This window comes from Fistularia commersonii, chromosome 1 (assembly GCF_037954325.1).
Source record: "Fistularia commersonii isolate RoL2024-O1a breed Wild chromosome 1, RoL_Fcom_v1.0, whole genome shotgun sequence".
In the NCBI taxonomy this organism is placed as follows: domain Eukaryota; kingdom Metazoa; phylum Chordata; class Actinopteri; order Syngnathiformes; family Fistulariidae; genus Fistularia; species Fistularia commersonii.
Genome location: NC_141284.1, coordinates 2,944,292 through 2,962,929, shown reverse-complemented (window position 1 = coordinate 2,962,929; position 18,638 = coordinate 2,944,292). Strand labels below are relative to the sequence as shown.

The window sequence follows — 18,638 nt, the reverse complement described above, 5'->3', positions numbered from 1 at the left end:
AACACTCCCTGTCGGGTTTTTTTTTCCCCCGCCGCACAAAAGAGAAACCGAGATGAGGACACTAATCCGACGGCGGCGGTCGGACTCGCCGCCCCTCCCGCCTCCCGTCCTTTTATCAGCTCGTGTTTACTCACAATACCAGGACGGAAACTGCGGCGGACAAAGGAAGCTGCACGGGATGAACGCGCCGCGCTAACAGGAGAGGCTTGTTTTCAGCCGGAGGAAGAAGAAGCTGATGTTAGCGGCGGGGGAGAACATACGATAGGAGACGACCTCATCAGGAGGAAGCTAGCGTGAAGAAAATAAATGGCCAATGTCCCGGGTACAGTTAGGGGGAACTTTCTTGGAAATAGATCCGGTCCTCGGTTTCTGTTTCGTGACTACGTCGCCATCTCCTACACGTTAAGAAAGTATTGCTCCGTCATTCCGACGTTAGCTGTTTTCAACGTTAAAATCAAATTCGAAGCGGGAACAAGTTGGCGAGCGAAGCGAACAGGGCTCTGTTTACATTCCGCTTTCCACACTCACCTGCGCCAGCATCCCAGACCTTCTGTTTACCACCGTGTTAGCGTAGCTTAGCGACACAGGTACCCAACTACAGCATGTGAGTTTCGACTTGCGCCAAAAATCGTCTTACGTCGCGCCGTACTAACAGAGTTCCCACTCAATTTGTGGACTTCCCGTACCTTTAAAATTACTGAATAGTGATCCTTGATCCGTTGCCCCGTTAAAATCGAAGAAAATACGTAATAGTGACCTTCAATAGCAGGAACTGCTTGCACATATACAAGGATGACCTTGAAAAATGTCCAAAACCAATCCGCAGGTTCATTGAAGACTAAATGAGAGGGTGACTGGTTGGGTGGGTCCATGTGATTGACAGCCGACCAATTAATTTCTTTGTTTACTTCTAGTAAGAGGCTAACGAGGCTAACGCAAACCTTTATGTTATCACTGGCTCTGGGTTTTCACGGATCATTAAAAGTCAATCAGTAGATTTTGCAAAAATTAAGGCCTTAATTAGCTGTAAAAAGCGTGAAATTCAGTGTCAAAAGAAACAATTTAAATATACTTGGTACAATTTATTTCGATTCGACTAATTCTATTGTTTGGTGATTGTTGCTAATTGACAAGCGGAAACCTTTAATTGGCTGTTGTTTACGGCTGGTTTTCTGACAGTGCACGGAATTACACCACCAGAACTGGAGCAACTAGGAAACAAAGAAGTATGCAACATTAATCATACACAAATTTAAATCCTTTGAATTCTTGCGTTCCATTGTCACTCAGAAGGTATGTAAATAGTTGATATTATAAATTGATAGTATAAATGAACATATGCAGTTTGACATTGAAGTGCCATTAAAAATCGTTAAATAAGATTAGCTGATATCCGCTAATACCCTGTAACATTCAGCCACCTTCCTCAATTGCTAGCTAATTGTTTTAGCTATGTTAGCGTCACCATGGAACCCACTGATAGTGCAAGTTTACCAACTTACCAACAAGTTTATATTGACGTTGACGCTACGTTTGGTTCGCTGGTTAACAGCTAGCTAACTGTTATGGCGGTAGTTTCACGTGAAAGGCTTCAGCGGTCAAGCTAACGACTCACCAGGTCAAAATTTGCTGAAAGATCAATTAAAAGCATTCACAGAAACCAACAAGGACATTTTTCCACTTTCTCTTTTAGCTTGAGAGCTGGGCGTGATTTAAAAGATTAAGAGATGGATCACTAGCCTGAGTCAATGCGCTTGTAATAATTTATTACAAAGCGGAGTTATTTACACCCGGAAGGCACTTTATGACGAGACAGAATGGAGTCCACTTTTTGAGGGTGGGGAAACGTCAGGGATATAAGAAAAGCGAAGAAACAAAGCCAAAACAAAAGAAGATGCGAGGTCATCCTGTTTCTGTTTCCGCCTTGCGACGTCTCAGCTGACGCGGTTGTCCAGGTGACAGTACAGGTACATGGACACGATCATCGCGGCGATCTGGGGACGCCACAGGGTTTGATTTGTCAGAAAAGTCCCACCTCACTTCAATCTGAAAAGGACCTGATCGCTATTAGCGATGTTGTAGTGACGTGTCGCGCTAAAAGAAAAATTATTTGCAGCACTTAGCGAGCATGTTGCTAGGTAGCTTACTGTAGACTGTAGACACGCACTGTTGTAGCAAAGCCAGGGTAGTCGATAGACATATGCGGGCGATGCTAACATACACAGGGATAGCTGCTGGTATTAGCATCATCACGATTAGTATTGTGTGGTAAATGTTATCTCGTGCAAATCATGCAGATTCTACTGTAGCTTATATCAAGCTAGTGCAGGGCTAACCATTCGTATTGTTGGACTTCCCGTGCGGTCCATATTGCCACGGATTTGCTAACGTGACCGTCGTCTCCTCGCTGGTAGCCACAGATTGGAGCTAGCTGCTTCTCTGAACTTCTACCCCGTTATCCAGTTTGTGCTCCTGCTAGCTTTTCAGACGTTCTCCGTCTGCTTCTTCTTGTGTGGGGTGACGGGGGTCACTCGACCCAATTCAGAACTAGCATCACTTCTGGTGCACTTTGCTCCCCGGTGCTAATGATTAGCGACGCCTTCATCGATTCCTAAGAATGTCTCCCCCTTACCTCTAAGACTCCTATCCCGGCCGCGATGCCTCCCACGATGTTGGCGTGCTCCTTGAGAACCTCCAGCACGTGTCCAAAGCAGCCCTGGGAAGTGAACGAAAGCGTCGGAAAGCGCTAACGTTTTCGCAAACGCTTCCCGGATCGAACGAGTCCGACGCCGACTGCCTCACCTGGACGGCGCTGCGCTCCGCCTCTGCCGGGTGGCAGGGGGGTAAGTTGGTCCAGCAGCAGGTCGGCGGCAGGCTACCTCCGCTCTCCTTCTCGTACTTGGAGCCCAAGAAGTCGGTGTAGTTGGTGAAACCGCAGCACTTGAGCTGGTGGAGAAGAAGACGGTCGGACGGTTTAGCCGTCGGGCACCGGAGAACACGAACGGTTCCCTTTCGGAGAACAACTGCACCGGAAGCTAGTTTGAGGTTGGCTAGATGGCGGCGAGGGATCCAAACCTTCTGAGGTCTAACACCATCTTTCCCCGGAGTCTTCTAGAATGGAGTCCTACCCCAAACGCCGACCTCGTGCTGCTCAGTCGACCCCAAACAGGAAATAGTCCCGACCCAACATCGGCTATTCTGACGTCCAGCCTGAATTCCTGCCCCGACTTGTAGCTTCACGCCGGCCGCGGGAACCCCAGAGGTATTCTGTTTTGAAGTTCATCTCACGATCCCGACAACTCCAGGGTTTTGTCATCGCATTATTTTTGAAATTCCGGCTTCTTCTACCCGCTTCCTGTCCAGCTCTCTGTGTCTGAAGTCGCCGTTGCCGATGGTTCAATGTATATTCACGTGCTTTTAGCAGAAAAATCAAACGCCCGTTGGTCACCCGTCTCCCATGGCAACCGCAGAAATAGATCAGACATCGGAACGCCGTCAATGTAAGATCGGAAAGAGGTGGATTTGACGTTAGGGACGCATCGGGCTCAAAAAACAAACATCTTAACATCTAAACATCAGGAAACTTAACGTTAGACATAACAGGAACATCGGAATGCTGTCACTGACATCGGAAAGATACGGATTTGACATCGGACTCAAAAAGAAACTGAATGCAGACATCCGAAGTTTGTTATAAATTCGACTCATCGTCAGAAATTAAATATCAGAAGTAAAACAAACATCGGAACATAGGAGCACTTTCGTTGTGAAATCGGAAAGACGTGGATTTAGCACGGAGCTAAAACAAGGAACATCCGAAGTTTGTTTTACAACGTAAAAATAGGACAAAAGTTACATGGTGGTTCGCTTAAAGGAACGCCGTCACTTTCAGATCAGAAAAGATCGGACAAATTTCGGACTCAAAAAAAAAAATGTTGACACTGAAGTTTATTTTCGAACTTTTACACGTCACAAAAACATCGGAATCAAAACGAAAAATGAACGATAGTGTTCGAAGTTTATTTAATAACCCAACTTAACATCGGAGTTAAACAGACATCGGAAAGCTAAAATATGGATTTAAAGTCAAGAGACACATCGGATTAAAAAAAAAACAACTTGAACATACGAAGTTTGTTATCCATCCCAACTTAATGGGAGAAATAAAAAAAAACATCGGAACGCCGTCACTTAAAGATCGGAAACACGTGGGTTCGACATCGGACTCAAAAAAAAAAAAAGAAAAAAGTTGACGCCAGAGTTTATTTTCAAACCTTCACTTAACGTAAAAAAAATAACCAAAACATCGGAAGTCATGGATTTGACGTTGGGACACATCGGAATCAAAACCAGAAATGAACAATGACATCCGACGTTTGTTATGAAACTTATCGTCATAAACCCAACAAACATCGTAACGATGTCGCCGTGAGATCGGACAGACACGGACATTGCACGAAAATAAATCAAGGAACATCCGAAGTTCATTCTACAACGTAAAAAAGCGACATCCCGGTTAGCTTAAAGTAACCATTCGTAGTGTCCGAAACTCGTCGTAAACCTCGCGTGCCACTAGGGAAGGGGGCGGAGCTTCCTGCACGGAGGCGGAGCTTACCTCATTCATCGTGGCGTTCCAGATCTCCGTGACGACGGGGTCGCCGCCGTAATCCTCCTTCAGCGCCGGCGTCGCCCACGCTCGCAGGATCCCCTCCGCCTGCGCACACACACACACACACACACACACACACACACACACACAGAGTTCTAGCCACTATAAAACCCAATTGTCCCCATATGAGGACCAAGAATTTATCAGATATTAAATAAACCGTCAACAAAAAAAGCACTTGGGAAATAAATAAACGCTCCCTGCTGGGTGAAAAATAATTCAGGAAATCATGGCTGTGGCCATTCTTCTCCTTCCTCCTCCTCGTCTTCATCACCTCCTGCTTTTTACCGAGGTAAACCTTGATATTTACATATATATTGATGCACCGCGAAGGCCCTCGGCCGGGGAGGCGACCGGCCACGCCACCTTCTGACGCAGAGGAGGTTCCCCTCACACACACACACACACACACACACACACACACACACACGTTCAAGTTAGCCCCGCCTCCTCCTCCTGCTGCGGTGTGTTTTCCTCATTTTGATTAATAATGCCATCGTGCACAAAAGACCCATTTGATGAACAGAGGGGGAGTGTGTGTGTGTGTGTGTCCAACTGTCCGGTCTCACCCACTTGTGTGTGTGTGTGTGTGTGTGTTTACACATTCCCACCCCCCAGGGGTTGGGAATGGGGGGGTACATGCCACAATTAAAAGTGCCCCACCCTCAAAGAAGCAGTGGAGAGCAGCAGAGATCAGGGAGGGTTATTATTACCAGACGGCTAATTCATCACTGTCACTCGGGCGCCGCACACACACACCCACACACACACACACATGCACACACACATGCACACACACTCGTGCAGTCACTCAGTGCGCTGGCAGGACAAAGGCGTGCTTGCACACCGAGGCGGAAGGCGATAACGCATCTATCAGTGCAGCACTTTTTTATTTATCCTTATGTTCCTTACGTGTTTATAATCACCTGCAAATGTTTATTACAATTTTACATTTCACTTTTTTTTTTAAATTTTAAAAAGAAGTTTTTACATGATAAAATAATGACAAAAGGCTAAATCCTCCACATTGTGGTCTAATAAAGATAATAACAATAATAATACAATAAAAGAAATAGGATATAACCATAATGTAATAGTGGTAATACAAATAGGGATAACACAGTAAAAATAATAATGATAATAACATAAATAATTCATATATTAGACATAAAGTAATATAGTATATGGGGACAGTATTACTTTTTTTGTAACATAAGAATAATAATGATTAATGATATGATCAGAAGATAATAATGCTAATGATAATTGTGGTAATCATAGTAATATGATAATAGTGATAATGTAACAGTAATCATGATTAAGATAATACTTTATTGATCCCCATGATAATAATAATGATAACATATAATAGATCAGAATTCTTAAAAATAAAAATTGAACATTTTTTACAATGTCCAATAGATTATCATCATAATGAATGATAATAAGAACAATAATAATAATAATTTACACTAAAGATGGAGGACACGGCAAGCAGGGTTGCGAGAGGAAGACCTGTCGATACAAGACTTTCTTCTCGGAAGATACAAATCTACAACTTCCTGTCTCATTGATCCACTTCCTGTCCCCTCATCAACCCCAAGTCGCTACTCGGCGGCGGCTAATTTGACTGAAGAGACAAAGAAATGGAGGAAAACGTTGTTATGACAACAGTCGCAGGATTACTTGATTCCATTATCGTTGCGTGTTTGTATTAATTTTAATCAAATGAGCTGATAAGGCTTTGAAAAATAAAAAAAAAAGAAATTGAAAAAAAAAAAGGGATAATAATTTCAAAAAGTCAAATTAATCCAAAATCACCGAATTAGCAATAAAAAAATATTACTAACGTGAAAAAATAATTTTGCAAAGCTATTTTTTTTTTTGTTCTCCTTGTTACTACTTTACATCGGTGTCTTTAAAAATGAAAACAAAATAAAATCTTGCTACCTCATTTGGTTTCATAATATTACCTTTATGCTATTACAGTGTTATTACCGTCGTAAATCTTGATTCGTGTTACTACAACGTCCCCACCGCCCTACGAGTCATTTAGTTCCAGTCGGACTTTTTCAAATGATTTTATTTTATTTAAAATCCCCGTTCGACTTCTAAACGCAGCTCCGCCGTGATGTAATTTCCGCTGCTAGCAAACTCTCGCGCAGGTTCCCCCGCCGCCGATAAATCAGCGCCGCGGGTCACTTCCAAGCGGCGTCGCCGTCGCCGCTTATTAAATCTCCGCCGCTGCGAGCGGCCGAAAGGTTATTGGCTCTTGTTTTTGAATTTTTCCGTCTCCTCCGGGCGGCGCTGAGATTTATGCGGCGGATAAATCGAGCCGAAGGGATCTGCGCTTTATTTACGGCGCCCTATCATCATCTGCGCCTCTTACTTATCGTCACGGGCCGCCGTCTGTGCGCATGCACGTGTATGTGTGTGTGTGTGTGTGTGTGTGTTCAGTGTGTTGTTTATGGTCTTATCAGGAGTCGGGGGACGGACAGCCGCGCTCATATCTGCCGCGGCGCTCCCTTTGTGTTGGTAATGAACATGGCGGCGGCGGCGGCGGTGGCGGCGGCTAGCAAACAGCCCGTGAACCCCCTCCACCCCCCGGTGTAATCTCTCCTTTAACCCTTCGTCGTTCGCCGAGGAAAACAATCCCGTTTTCAAATTTTTGGTAAAGTTCTTTGCAGACGACTGTCTGCTTTCCATCACAGAATTTATTGCTATAATTATTGATATCAGATGAAATGATTGACAGGTTCTTCCAAGGGGGGCAAGAAACTCCTTCCAATTCCATTTATATAATCTGATATTTCAAAATAATCCCAGCGGATTAAAAAAAATAATAATTTTTTTTCTATTTTCCTGTCATTCGTTGATAGTTTTTAGCTTTTCAAATTGGACGAAACTATTTGACGCCATATTTGTAGTTCCAATTTGTATCCAAAGCGTCGGTTTGAACTCTCACGCCCGAGTGGATATAAAAAAAAAAACAAAACAAAAACAAAAATGCTTTCTATTTTCTTAATGATGATCCCGGTCTTCACTAACTTCCTTTCACAAAGCTCATTTGAAATCATTGTAATTATTATATGTGGCACTAAATGGAAATGGAGAATGTGTGTGTGTGTGTGTGTGTGTGGAAGAAGGGAGGATGGTTTGTGTGCGTGTGTGTGTGTGTGTGTGTGTGTGCACATATGTAAATAGGCTGTTTTGCATATAAAATGCTTTAGCTTCAATATTCCGGAGTAATAAATTGCTCAAAGTGAGAGTCGCCGCCGGCGATCCGCCGTCATTACGCAGCCGAAGGCCGACATAAAGCCGCTAATTCAATGATGGCCGCGGCGGCGGCCTGGAATTTACACGGAGATAAGAAGAAAAAAAAAATGTAGAGGAGGTGAAAGGGTGAGGAGAAGCGGAGGGGAGGGATGGAGGGATGAGGATGGAGTCGATTATAAAGATAGGAGGGGGGAGGAAGTGAAGTGGAGGTGGACTTACAAAGGAGGAGTAGGCCAGGGCCACAACGGCGGCCGCCACCTCGGCGATGAAGATGACGAGGATGACGGAGAAGAACTGCGGAGGGATGGAAGATGACGTTTGTTATTACGACGTTATTACTAAATGATTATGCTGTTATTACAGTGTTATTACAACGTTATTACACCTTAATGACTTTGTAGTAGCGGCTGAAAATAAGGGTTAAAAAAAGATATTCTCCGATGACCGTGATGAGAAACACGCGTGTGGGATTAGAGACGCTGATCTGTTTTAGGTAATCTTAAATTGATGGGATTGGAGGACGTTAATCTGGGAGGATTAGATGCTCCCGAAAAAAGTGTTGTTTAAAAATGTTTCAGTGTTAATTATTGATCACAGGATCAGGTCCATCCTGAACCCGAGATCTGACACAAGATGCCGGACCAGAGATCCAAACCAGGACCTGCAGCCTGATCGAGGACCCAGAATCTGGCCCGAGACCAGGTCATGGACTCAGGACCAGATCATAGCCCAAGGACCAGGGCTTGGACCAAAGATTTGATCAAGTGCCCTGGACAAGATCTAGGACCGAGGACCAGATCAAGGACTCAGGACCTTATCAAGGCCTAGGATGAAATCAAGTACCCAGGGCAAGATCTAGGACCCAGGACCAGATCTAGGGCCAAGGACCAGATCATAGACCAAGGACCTGAGCTAGGACCAAGGATTTTTTCAAGTACCAAGGACTAGATCAAGGACCCAGGACCTGATCTAGGACTAAGGACCAGATCAAGGACCCAGGACCTTATCAAGTCTGAGGACAAGATCAAGGATGCAGAACCAGATCTAGAACCAAGGACTAGATCAAGGACCCAGGACTAGATCTAGGACCAAGGACCAGATGAAGGACCCAGGATGTAATCAAGTCCTAGGACTAGATCAGGGACTCAGGACCTGATCTATGAACCAGGACAAGAATAAGGACCAAGGACCAGATCAAGGATTCAGGACCTTATCAAGTCTTAGGACTAGACCAAGAACCCAGGACCGAATCAAGGACCAAGGACCAGATCAGGGACTCAGGACCAGGACCAGAGGTCTGTACTTTAATGTTTGACATCTTTAAGTATTCCCTATGTAGACTCCATGATAACCGCCATCATTTTTGAGTACGTAGAGCAGCGTGCACGTACGGCGGGCAGCGTGCACGTATGGCGGGCGGCGTGCACGTATGGCGGGTGGCGTGCACGTACGGCGGGCGGCGTGCACATACCGTGAGCAGCAGGCACTTGCTTTCCTTGCTGGCGGCGCAGCATCCAAGCAGCCCCAGCAGCAGCAGCGCCGCCCCGAGGGCGATGCAGAAGAAGCCAACATTGACAAACTGCATGCCCCGGCTGGAGAACGGCCCCAGGAGGCGCAGGAAGGAGCTGCCGTCCACCGTCACCCAGATCCCCATGGCGACCAGCGTCAGCCCGCCCAGCTGAAAGCAGGAAACGCGAGAACGTAAGCGGGTCCCCATTACGACGACCAGGACAATCGCCCCATGCCGACGGCGTCAACAGCTTTTTAGGAGGTTCCGGAAATGAGACACCGTCTTACGTCACGAACCCTTTGCAGCTTCTACGTGACACCTCGCCCACGCCAAGGGGCCGCCATTGCGTGAGATCCCAGTCCCTGTCTCGCGTTACGACCCGGCGGAGAAAATCGGACTCCCAAAGTAGGGGACGGAAGAGGATAGGGTCAGATGGTGGGAGATGATTGGTTTGGAGGCTATCTTGGGAGGAAGTTTCCAGATTCTTGGAGAACGCGGCAGGAGGAGGTCATAGAAGCCGCTCAGATGACGATCATCCCGGGGAGGGAAGTGGCTACTGGAGGGCGATCATCCTCACAAGATGGCCGACGAGGCTCCTGAGCCGGTCCAGGAAGGCAAACCGACTGTACTTGCAGATTCACACTGATTTGATGAAGAAATCGAACCCAAAATGCGATGTTCCAGGCCGATGAAGTGTGGACCGACACCGGCTGCACGCTCAGGTGCGGCGGCGACGGCGGCGACGGCCATCTTGTTTCCCCCCCTTCCCCCCCTGCCTGCTATACCTTAGTCCACTAGCCGATGGCCAGTTTTTTGCACAGATGGGAACCGATTGTTGTCTGGTAGTCGGGGGGGTTTATATCTCATGGTTTTGGGGTCGGGGGGAGGCGGCGTGATGCCTTCACTGCCCGTTGGAAACTAGAACTCCCCTCCACCGTCTCCACCGACCCTTCGCCGCCAACTCCCAATCCGGTCTGATGTCTCTTTTCGGAGCACAAACCAATTCCCCTAGGAGTTTCCTCCCCCCAGGGGCCGTGACCTCTTACCCCCCCCCACACACACACCCACACACACACCCACACACACACCCGACCCTGATAGATTTTATCTCCCGTCTCTTTTTGCTAACCATCCCCGACCTCCTCCTCCTTCTCCGCCTCCTCACTCCGCGTTGCCGTTCTTTCAAAAACCTAATTTAGGTTAGCCGTCCCGTCACGACATCCCAGGAATTAGTCATTTTTAACCGGGTTGGTTGGGGGTGGGGGGGGTGGGGGGGGCAAAGAGGCTGCCAGGCATTATTATACCTGGCGGGGGGGGAAGGGGGGGGGACTGGGGGAATATGGTTGTCGTGTCACATTTAGACCCAGATGCGGTGACGGAAGGGAAGATGAGAAGAGGTCGGGTGGAGGGGTGGCAGATAGATAAGGAGAAGGGGGGGGGATTCCCATGCTGCCCCCCCTCCTGCCCCGACCTCCAATAGGAGATGTTTGATGGATCCTGACAGACAATATCAGGTTTCCAGCATGCTTCTCTCCGTGGAGCTGCAGCTGGGTGGAGGGGGAGGTGGAGGTGGTCGGGAGTGAAACGTGAAACAGGGATGTGTTTGTTCACCAGCAGGTTTTTCAGGCCGGGACTCGCTCATGGAAACGGGTGGAGCAACGTTTCCTGGTTCCCCAACGTTCTCCGATGTTACCGGCGTTCCCCGAGATTCCTAATATTGTCAAATGTTCCCCGGTATTCCTCGACATTCCCTAACATGCCCCGACGTTCCCATCGTTCCCCAATGTTCCCAACAGTCCCTCATGTTCCCCGATGCTCCCCGACGTTCTCCAGTGTTCTCCAGTGTTCCCGACGTTCCCCGACATTTCCTAACATTCCTCAATGTTCCCCCCAGTGCCATCATTCCACAACGTTCCCCAATGTTCCCCCAACATTCCCCCAAATTCCTGAATGTTCCCCGCGTTCCCAGCGTTCCCCAGTGTTCCCCAACATTCCCTAGCATTCCTCAATGTTCCCCCCATTGCCATCATTCCACAACATTCCCCGATGCTCCCCGACGTTCTCAAATGTTCCCGACGTTCCTCGACATTTCCTAACATTCCTCAATGTTCCCTCCAGTTCCATCATTCCCCAACATTCCCGACGTTCCCCAACATTCCTCAATGTTCCCCGCATTCCCACTATTCCACAACGTTCCCCAATGTTCCCCCAACATTCCCTAGCATTCCTGAATGTTCCCTGCGTTCCCATCATTCCCCAATGTTCCCCAGCATTCCCTAGCATTCTTCAATATTCCCCACATTGCCATCATTCCACAACGTTCCCCAATGTTCCGCCAACGGTCCCAACATTCCCAAACATTCGCTAACATTTCCCAACGTTCCTGAGGTTCCCTGATATTTCCTTCATTCCACAAGGTGCCCCAACTTTCCCCAATGTTCCCCACATTCCCCTTGTTCCCCAACATTCCCCAATGTTCGCGAGGTTGCCCAACATTCTTCAATGTTCCCCGACATTCCCATCATTCCCCAACATTCCCGACATTCACCAACGTTCCTTAACATTCCTCAATATTCCCCGCGTTCCCATCATTTCCCAACCTTCCCTCGCATTCCTCAAAGTTCCCCGCATTCCCATCATTCCACAACATTCCCCAATGTTCCCCCAACATTCCCAACGTTCCCCAATGTTCCCGAGGTTCACCGGCATTCCCTTCATTCCCCAACGTCCCCAATGTTCTCAACATTACCGACGTTCCCCAACACATCCCAACACTCGTGACATTCGCCAACATTCCTCAATGTTCCAAACATTCCCCAACATTCCTGACGTTCCCGAACATTCCTCAATGTTCCCCGCGTACCCATCATTCCACAACATTCCACAACATTCCCGACGTTCTCCAATGTTCCCGGGGTTCACTGGCATTCCCTCCATTCCACAACGTTCTCAAATGTTCCCAACATTCCTCAATATTCCCCAACATTCCCCCACTCTCCCTAACATTCCTTAATGTTTCCCACACTTCCATCATTCCCCAACATTCCCCAACGTTCCCAAAGTTCCCTAATGTTTCCCAACATTTTAAAAATGTATAAAAATTTGTTTGTTTTTTTTCCTTCATCATAAAACAGACTGAACTCAAATTCCTGTTTTTTTTTAGGTCACAGAAATGACAAGTGCGCTCACTGAGTTTTACTTCCTGTTTGGACCGGAAGCAGGAAGTCAGGTGATCACAAGGTGTTTGACGGTCGCCTGGCGCCACAGATGAAGAAGAAGAAGAAGAAGAAAAAGACGACGAAGAGGAAGACTTGGGCTCCAAACAGGAGGAGGAACTTCATCTGTAAGTTTGTACCTTTTAATCTTTTACGTCCTGCCGTGGACGTGATTTGTTCAGCGGCAGAAAAACGAATTTGACGGCGAGAAATATTTGACAGCGCTAGCTGATGTGGCTATCATGGGTGGGATGTGGCTATTTCCTGGAACACTCATGTCTATCATCTGCTGGGAAATACATTTTTATTATGCTGGAATTTGCTTGTCTTTCTGCTGGAAGTTAATTTTAATGGTAATCCAGATCCCAAAAAAATAATAATAATAAAGGGAACATTAAAATAACGCATCCTCGATCTGAATGAATTAAAAATTCTTATTAAATACGTTGTTCTTGACATAGTTGTATGTGCTGACAATAAAGTCACACGAAATTATACTACAAAATTCCATAAAATTAATTTAATTATTTATTGTTATTAATTAATTATCAATGGGAATCATATGTATGAACCCACGCAGGTCTGGATTTTGAGTCACATTCCAAATAAAAGATGGAAAAACAGACGACAGGCTGGATTAACATTGTGTTGTAAGTGTTCCCTTTATTTTTGGAGCAGTATATATTATTTCCAGTTTCTGAAATAGTTAAAATTGGTCTTTCTCAGTGTGTGTGTGTGTGTGTGTGTGCGCACACACTCACAAAGACCAGCAGGTTGAACAGGAACATCATCAGCTTGACAAAGGTGAAGCAGCCCATTTTAATCTGGAATAAACAAAAAAATAGGACAAGTCGTCAAGTTTGACCCGGACACAAACGTTGCCGTGGTGATGTCGTCGCGGTTGTGAAGCCGAGCGACCGAAGCGTTCATCAGAATAATTCAGTGATCAGATAACGAGAATATAATTTAATCTGACAGTACTTTACGTAATCTGAGAAGGCTCTCCTCTGTCTCACCGCCATTTCTTGTGTTTCTGTTAATCTGTGGTTCTAAAATTTAAAATTCAGATTTACCGACCCTTACCCTCAACTTTTTAATCCCAGATTTTTTTTTTTTTCCTGAGAAAGTCATAATTATTTCCTCATATTTTGTCTCCAATCTCATTTAAATTAAAAACCTCAATCCCGGACTCAGATTACTGATCTCACTCTCACCTATTCTGGCAAGAATTGAATTTTGTCCCGACAAAATCCCAACGGGAGCCTCATCCAGTTCCTCACATCCTGACATCTTTTAAATGAGATAATCTCGCCGTTAATCCAGCTCTTAATCCCACCATCCTACCATGCTCTTTTTTTCGTAGTCCCAAGACGAGCAGCTTCCCCTCCGATGTTTCTCACTCAGGTCCTGAGCCGCCTCTGCTCCGACGCAGGGTTGTCCTGGAGGGTGTGTGTGTGTGTGTGTGTGTGTGTGTGTGTGTGTGTGTGTGTGTGTGTGTGTGTGTGTGTGTGTTGCGTAGGCGGGGCTTAGCATGCAGGTGTAGGTCCGTGGCTTCTGAACGGATTCATCACCTTTTAGTCGATCCGTCTTGTATGCATGAATTAATCATATGATTCTTTTTTTTATAATTTGAGTAATTTTTGTGTCGATTATTACGTTAATTGGTAATCAAGAATCAAAAAAAAAAAAAATCACATTCAATTTTTTTTAACGATATTATTGTTGATTTATTTTCTTACTGGCAGATTTTCTGTTTTTAGATTAAATTCCGTTCTATCTATTTTCACACACTTCAGGTCCACCTGCTCCAGTCTGAGATTCTCTTCCACCTGCAGGCTTTTGTGTGTGTGTGTGTGTGTGTGTGTGTGTGTGTGTGTGTGTGTGTGTGTGTGTGTGTATTGTGTAGGCGGAGCTTTGCGTGCAGGTGCAGGCGTCCTCACCTTTCGCCATTTTTTTTTTTTTTTTTTTTTTTAGATTTTGTGATTTTTTTTGTGTCAATAATTACATTAATTGGTAATTCAGATTTGTTTTAATTTTAAGATAATTTTTTTCTTTTATATATTTTTTCATTTTTACATCATTTCGTTTAAAGCAATTATTGATAAATTTTCTTACTGGCGGATTTTCTGTTTTTAGATTAAATCCCGTTCTTTCTATTTCACACACACACAGCAACACACACACACGCACACACACACACACACACACAGACTCAGACACACACACTTACGTTCCGTCTTCTCCAATGTGATGGTCTGATGGTCCACCTGCAGGTGTTTATCTCTGTGTGTGTTGCTATTTTTATTCTTATGTAATTTACAGATTATTTACAAAACTCCTGTGAAACGTAGGCGGAAGTTTGTTTATTTCTTTGACTTCCTTTGCCGGGTTTTTCCTTCCTGACCAGTTCTTTCTCATATTCAAATGATTATTTTCTTTAGTTAAGTGTCTCCAGCTGACTTCCTGTCCACCTTTTTCCCTCCAAGTGATCGGCGGTGAATCGACGTCTGTTTTATCTCGGAGACGTCGTTGATGGTCGACGCGTTTCCTCCTCCCGTCCGCCAGCTTTCCTGCGGTTCCTCCGTTTCCGGTGACGCCACAGAGGAAGGAGGGAAAGGAAAACCAGGAAAAAACAGGTCAGGAACGAGGCGAGACGCCGAAATCGGAGGAGACTTGAGGAGCGGGAGTGGCGGGAAACGCCGCCATCTTTCCGGGGCGGGGCTTCAAGCTCGACGCTAAGCTCCAAACGCTCACGAAACCCGGGACGGCCGCCGTCGACCTTCAGGCCGTTGTTCCCCCGGCGGCCACCAGAGGGCAGCGACGCTCTGCAGGAAGAGCACAGCTGTTTTCTTCTTCTCTTTTGATTTTCACGCGTTCATTTTTAACGGCCCCGATACCGAGGAGGGGGCGGAGCCTAACCCAGCCGTCACAGGGCGAGAGGTCGGGTTCAGGCTGCCAGACAATTTTGAGTTGAAAAAAAAAAAAATCAGTTTGGAACTGATTTTAAAATACTTCTTCATAATACTTTCATTTTAAAGAAATTAGTTTTGATGATAAATTTCACGGGTCACCCGTCAGTAGGGTCATTGTAAAGGTGAAAAAATGAATTTTATCAGATAGCTAACTAGTTTATCCGCTTTAACCCTCGCAACGGAAAAGGTGGCGAAAAGAAAAATAAGATGTCGATTACCGCGCATTCCAGGCTGCGTGGATGGAGGGATTTTTATTTGGATCTGCGGTTTGTCTAACATGCTATGATAAAATTGCATCGATGAAACGGTCAAATACAAAGCGGCACTTTGAACGAATCCATGCGGCACCAGAGGTCGCATTAAAAGTAAGACCTATTCAATTTATTAAACGTTAAAAATACTACATGGCTCCCGGTGAAATATATTTAGAAATATTTGGCTTTTATGGCTCTATCATATAAGGGCGTACACCCATTCACCCTCTCATTCATGTCATATGGAGATATTTACTCTAATTCAAATTGCTCAGAAATGACATTCACCCTTTCATTCAAACGTTATAGAGATGAGCAACATTCACCCTTTCATTCACGTTTTTTTAGACATTCATTCACCCTCTCATTCATTCGCCTGTCAAATAGATATGCAGCTACTCCCATTCAAATCATTCATTTTCACCCTTTCATCCACAAGTCATTCACCCTCTCATTCAGTCATAATGGAGGTGAACAATTCACCCTCTCACGTGTTTTATAAAGAAGACGTTCACCTTCTCATTCACGGAGACAAAGTGTTCACCCTGTCATCCCCATTCACTTATTTAAATGTTCACCCTCTCATTCAGCCTCCATCTCCGCGACAGCGCCCCCCGCTGGCCGTCCCGGGGAACAGCATCGGATTCTGACCGAAGGAATCCGAGGCAACGGTCGCCAAGGCAGCCGGCGGTCGCGAGGACGGAAAATCGGAGGAAAATGGAAGGACGGGAGCGATGAAGGAGGAGGAGGGAGGAGGAAGGCCCATCAAATTTAATGCTTGACTTCTCCTTTTCAGGCGCCGCCGGATTGACCAAATAATTGACAGTCATCTGCGGCTTTTAGCCCTTCGAGACGCAGCGGCGCCGCTTGGCATCCCGATGAGAGCCCGCAGGTGAGTCAAAGGCAGGTCGGCGTCCAATCCTTCAGTCACGGCCTGAACTTCTAAACTTGGTTAATAAGCCGGTAATTAGACCCGGGGAACCGAACCTTTTGAAGGAAATGGGATTTTCCGTTGATGCGGAAATTGCAACCAAGCTGAAAGTCCGGGGAAAGAGCTAAAGGCTAATGGCTAGGGATACTCCCCCCCCGCGTGAGGGGAAAAAAAAAAAGTTAAATGTTGAAAGAAAAATCTCAGGAATCTTTGAAAATCATAGCTGAGAGAATTACGGGAGGAAAAAAAAGAAGAAATAATTCTGAAAATTGTAATTGGATCTGTGGTGTGTTAGCCTCTTATTAGACCTGCGGCATGCTAATTATTTACCCTGATAGCATGATAGCATCAGAAACAAATGGAGAGTGTGTTTGTGTGTGTGTGTGTGTGTTTCTGGTGTGTTTGTGTGTGCGCGTACGTGCGTATGTGATAACAAAAGGAGGAATTAGGGAAAAAGCTACATGCTAATCAACTCCCGTGACAAAGTAGCGACACGGCTAAGGAAGTGTTGCAGGCAGGTGGTTGAAAAGAAACTGCGAGGAAAAATGTCCAAAATTGTGGGGATAATAATCAAAAATTAACAACCTGGAGGAAAGGATCAAAATATTTCTTTGAGGATTGAGAAATAAAAAAAAAAAAAAAAAAGCTGGGTAAATTTAAAATTTACTCTGAAAATGACTCAAAATGTTAAAATAAATAAAATCTGAAATTGTGAACGGAAAAATGACATGAAATGTAAAAACAGTAAATATAAATAATTTACAAATGTAATGTAATGTCCCTAGAAATAAAATGTAAAAAAAAGGAGAAAAATTTTAAAATATGAACTAGAAAATCCCAGCAAATCTTAAAATGTGTAAAAAATAAAGAAGGAAAAAAAAATCCATTAAAATGAAAAATAATTGTTTAGAAATGTCAATTATTGTTTCCTGAGGTATAAAATAAAAAAAGGAAATAAAAAGGAGATAAATAAGGAGGAAAACGGCAAGAAAAACTCGACAATTTAACCCAAATGACCCGCAAATTTTCCAGAAAATCTTCAAATAAAAACATCAAGTGTAAAACAGCAATTGAAAAATAAATGACTGTAAAATAAAAATAATCCTCTTGAAATAAAAATATTCAAAAAAAGTGGTAAGAAATATTTTTTCCCTAGACATAAAATAAAAATGCTTAAAAATGAGAATCTAAAAAAGAGAAAAAGACAATTTTCGTTGAAAACAATTTTCCCTGAAAAATATAAAATAGTTAACTTAAATGATGAAACAACAGGAAAAGATTCAGATGAAATGAAATTAATGATTTTTTTTTTTTTATTCAAAAAAATAAATGGGAGAAAATTGCCCTGAAATTAATGAAAAGCTGAAAACAAGAACATTTCGAAATGAGAAAAACAGCCAGACAAAGTTGTTAATTAAAAAAATAAAAACGGCGGAAAATCTCAAGAATAAATACTTAAAATGCTGAAAAAAATCCCCAAAAGTCAAAAAATCAAATAAAAAAAAATAAAAAAACATGTGACATGGGTTTTTATTCATGAACAAACAGCAGAGTTATCGGACCCGTCAGGAAAGGAGGGGGACGGGTTGACGAGGGTGGAGAGAGTGTGTGTGTGTGTGTGTGTGTGTGTGTGTGTGTGTGTGTGTGTGTGTGTGTGTGTGTGTGTGTGTGTGTGTGTGTGTGTTGGGGGGGGTCTCCTGCAACCAGTAGATGAGAGAAGCTGCATACTAATGACCCCTTTTAGCTAATTAGCGTCAGCGCTAAAAGAGCCGGCCCCTATGTAGCGCCCTTATGGGGGCTGGGGGGGTCGG

The 18,638-nt window shown here is 44.8% G+C and overlaps 1 protein-coding gene and 1 long non-coding RNA gene across 2 annotated transcripts; one reads left to right on the top strand and one right to left on the bottom strand.

The window, feature by feature from the left end:
• Positions 1 to 1,934: 1,934 nt before the first annotated feature.
• Positions 1,935 to 14,069, bottom strand: tspan1 (tetraspanin 1). The gene is made up of 8 exons (XM_086142072.1): positions 14,015 to 14,069; positions 13,432 to 13,494; positions 9,417 to 9,623; positions 8,165 to 8,239; positions 4,616 to 4,714; positions 2,803 to 2,946; positions 2,633 to 2,716; positions 1,935 to 1,994 (listed from the first exon to the last, which is right to left on the bottom strand). The coding sequence occupies exons 1-8, from the start codon at positions 14,015 to 14,017 to the stop codon at positions 1,935 to 1,937; spliced, it is 735 nt and encodes a 244-aa protein (XP_085998198.1). The 5' UTR covers positions 14,018 to 14,069.
• Positions 12,654 to 16,794, top strand: LOC147237108 (uncharacterized). The gene is made up of 3 exons (XR_015104520.1): positions 12,654 to 12,798; positions 15,157 to 15,306; positions 16,693 to 16,794. It is a non-coding gene; the product is annotated as an uncharacterized LOC147237108 (long non-coding RNA).
• The last annotated feature ends 1,844 nt before the right edge of the window (positions 16,795 to 18,638 follow it).